We start from the raw sequence: 3,353 nt of genomic DNA, 5'->3' as shown, positions 1-3,353 counted from the left end.
CCTCCTCCTCCTCCTCCTCCTCCTCCTCCACCTCTTCACCCCCCCAACTCGCCGGTGCCACCGCGCAGGCGCCGGCCGGGCTCGCGGGCGGCGGGCGGTGCGCAAGCGCTTCGGCGAGCCGGAGAGCGGCGCAGGCGCACGGTAGGGGCGCGCATCGTGGGGGCGATGGCGCATGCGCGCGCCCCGCCATGATTGTCGGGGACCGCGGGGGAAGTGGGAGGGAGTGAGGAGGGATTTCGACGCAGGCGCAGTGAGCTGTCTCCTGGCCCGCTGGACAGCGGCCGTCTGGCTGTTGGGCAACGTCTGCTGACTGGCTGGGGCGCTGGATCCCCCAAGAGGGAGACAGCCGGACTCCAACTCTTCCAATTCACAAGGATGGGGCCAGCATACCCCAAAGAGGGAGCGCCCTGGGCTCGGGCCAGTTCAACTCTGAGACCAGGTTAGGACGTTGCTGATTCGTGCATTCATTCTCTCAAAGGGTATTTATTGAGAGCCTAATATGTACCAGGCAGACGTGGTCCCTGCCCTCAAGGGGTGCACAGCTGGGGAGGGTCAGTTGTAACCCGCCAACAGATGACCCAAGAACGTTTCAAATGGAGATAAATGTGATGTGGAAAATAATTCAGTGATGGCGTGGGGGTTGGGGGGGGATGGGTGAAAAAGTGAACGGAATTAAATACAAATTGCCAGTTATAAAATAGTCACGGGGATGTAAAGAACAAATTGGGAATATAGTCAATAATATTGTAATAACTATATGGTGTCAAATATAAGTACTAGACTTACCGGGTGATCACTTCATAAGGGCTATAAATGTCTAATCACTATGTTGTACACCCAACCTAATATAATTGTATGTCAAATATAATTGAAAAATAAATTTAAAAAAAATTCAGATGGGCCGAGAGGAGAGTGATGTCAGGGAGGGAGGCTACCACTGCCACCACCATGTGAAGGGGGTGCATTTATTTGAGCTGAAGCCTAACCCTTATGAGCAGGTCCCAGCTCAAAACCTGGGCATCATCCTTAGTACCTTTCTTTCCTTATCACCTCACATTGTACCAGTTCCTATTCTCTGTATCTCAAGCCCAGAGAAACAGAACTACAGAGCTTCAGACTCCTCTGCAAATTTCTCCAGTTTAATCTTGCTTAAGGATACCAGGTTTGCCATGGGGTGCTAAAGGAAAGATCCAGAAATCCCACTCAGATCCAGCAGTGAATGGGATAGTAGTCTCCCGATGACTCCCCGGAGAGGGGGAAGTTGGGGGGTGGAGTGACCCAGGGAAGCAAGAGGGGTTCTGACACTCAGCTGTACCTCCCTGGGCAGAGGGGCCCCAATCACCAATATCCAAGTATGCTCCAGCGATTCTAGGACAGAAGGGAGATTCTAGGGAGAAGCCAGGAGGGGCAGCCAGGGGGATGTGGGGCAACTGTAATTGCACAAAAAGCACACTTTTTACTAGGGCCAGGGATGGCTATGGGGGCAGGGGGGAACACCAGTGGAGAACATAGGGGAACACTAACATCTTCCAAATACATTTTTAGTCAACTTTCCAACAGTTTAATAAAATGTCCTTATTAAATGTATATATACATACATAGGTTTTATTTATTTATTTTAGATTTTTATTGGGGAAGGGAAACATTATGTTTTTCCAGGACCCATCAGCTCCAAGTCAAGTTGTTGTCCTTCAATCTTAGTTTTGGAGGGCACAAGCTCAGCTCCAGTCCAGTTGCTGCTTTCAGTCTAGTTGCAGGCAGTGCAGCCCACCATCCTGTGCGGGAGTCGAACTGGCATCCTTGTTAAGAGCACGTGCTCTAACCAACTGAGCCATCCAGCTGCCCCCGTCAGCAGCTCAGCTCAAGGCGCTGTATTCAATCTTAGTTGTGAGGGGCGGGGGCAGGGGGGGCACAGCCCACCATTCCATGCGAGAGTCGAACCAGCAACATTGTTGTTAAGAGCACATGCTCTCACCAGCTGAGCCATCTGGTTGCCCATTGGCTGCTCAGCGGCAGCTCAGCTCGGGTGCAGCTCACTGGCCCATGTGGGAATTGAGCCGGCAACCCTGTTGCTCAGAGCTCACGCTCTAACCAACTGAGCCACCCAGCTGGCCCCATACATAAATTTTAATTTGGAGTGTCCTGGGCATTTGGAGTATCTTGTCACTGCTCCATTTTATCCTTCTTGCTCATATGGTTTTGAGAACTTTCATGGATTTTAATGGTTTTGCCTAACAAGCATCTACCCCCCTTTTGGGTATCAACAACCAACTGCCCTTCAGGGAACACTCATTCCTACTTTCAATCCATGAGATGTGGTTCAAGTTGGTCTCACCACCCCCTCTCCCAATAAACACTTCTTCTTAAGTTGGAAGTCTTAGCCAATCAGCTGAGCACATTGCTGTGACCATCACGATTGGTCCAGGGAAGGCATGTGACCCAGTTTGTCCACTGAGATGCAATTCTGGAATCTTTGCTTGAACCATGGGAAAGGGAAACTGCTGTTTGCTTGGGCAGCTGATTTGAGGGATAACACAAGCATGCAGTGCCAGAGTTCACTACTTGAAGAGATATGGTCCGAAAGAGAGTGAACCCTCACAGAGGAAAACAGAGCCAAAGGTAGAGACACAGTCTCAGCTCCTGGATCCAGCCTTGCCTATAGATAGACACCCCTGCCTTTTCAGTTATAGGAGCCAATAATTTATTCTCTTTTTTATTGAAGTCGATTTGAAGCCCATTTTCTGTCCCTGGTACTGACAGTGACCACAGCTTTTGGAAGTCAGGTGCGGGGCTGGGCATTCCACAGAAGTGGCTTCTCATTCCTCCCACCATCCTGTGAGATTGGAGAGGAAATAGTGACAGAGAGCGTGGATGGCAGCTACCTATTACAAGTTAAGTGCTGGAACCAGGACTAGAACTCAGGCCTAACAGCAGAGCTCAGCTTCCTTCTCTGCATTGGGTTTTGTAAGGTTTAAATGACACTAACACAAAAGTCAAGTGCCTGGCTCATAAGTGCTCAAAAAATGCTGGTTATTCTGGTCACTTACATAAGCCTGCACTAAGCTGGTTTCCAGGCACAGAAAGAGGAGAAAAGATTTTGGGGGTAGTAGGGGTTATCAAGTCACAAAAAGGATCCATGCCCGCAGGGAAAAGGTGAGAGACCAATGCTCCCCCTATTCACCCCCATTCACCCCACATACCAGCAGTAACTTGATCCTCCTAAACCCTGGTGATGAGTCAGAGGAAGCCGTGAGCATGCTTATTGTGCAATGGCCAGTTCGTGACCCAAGCCCTCCTCCCACTCCACTGACCCCCAGTCCTGAGGGGGGTGAGGATGAGGTGTCTGGTAACCC

General features: G+C 50.4%; 1 protein-coding gene across 1 annotated transcript in view; it reads right to left on the bottom strand.

The window, feature by feature from the left end:
* Positions 1-155, bottom strand: part of CRTC1 (CREB regulated transcription coactivator 1) — a 60,318-nt gene extending 60,163 nt beyond the window's left edge. Inside the window, exon 1 of the mRNA XM_019641842.1 lies at positions 40-155. Coding sequence (XP_019497387.1) covers positions 40-155 — 116 coding nt within the window. The remainder of the gene's footprint in view (positions 1-39) is intronic.
* Between the last annotated feature and the right edge of the window lie 3,198 nt (positions 156-3,353).

The sequence above is a fragment of the Hipposideros armiger genome, unplaced genomic scaffold (genome assembly GCF_001890085.2).
Source record: "Hipposideros armiger isolate ML-2016 unplaced genomic scaffold, ASM189008v1 scaffold_64, whole genome shotgun sequence".
Classification (NCBI taxonomy): Eukaryota; Metazoa; Chordata; class Mammalia; order Chiroptera; family Hipposideridae; genus Hipposideros; species Hipposideros armiger.
Note: the sequence above shows the minus strand (reverse complement) of the source record. Positions and strands in the feature narration are given on the sequence as shown.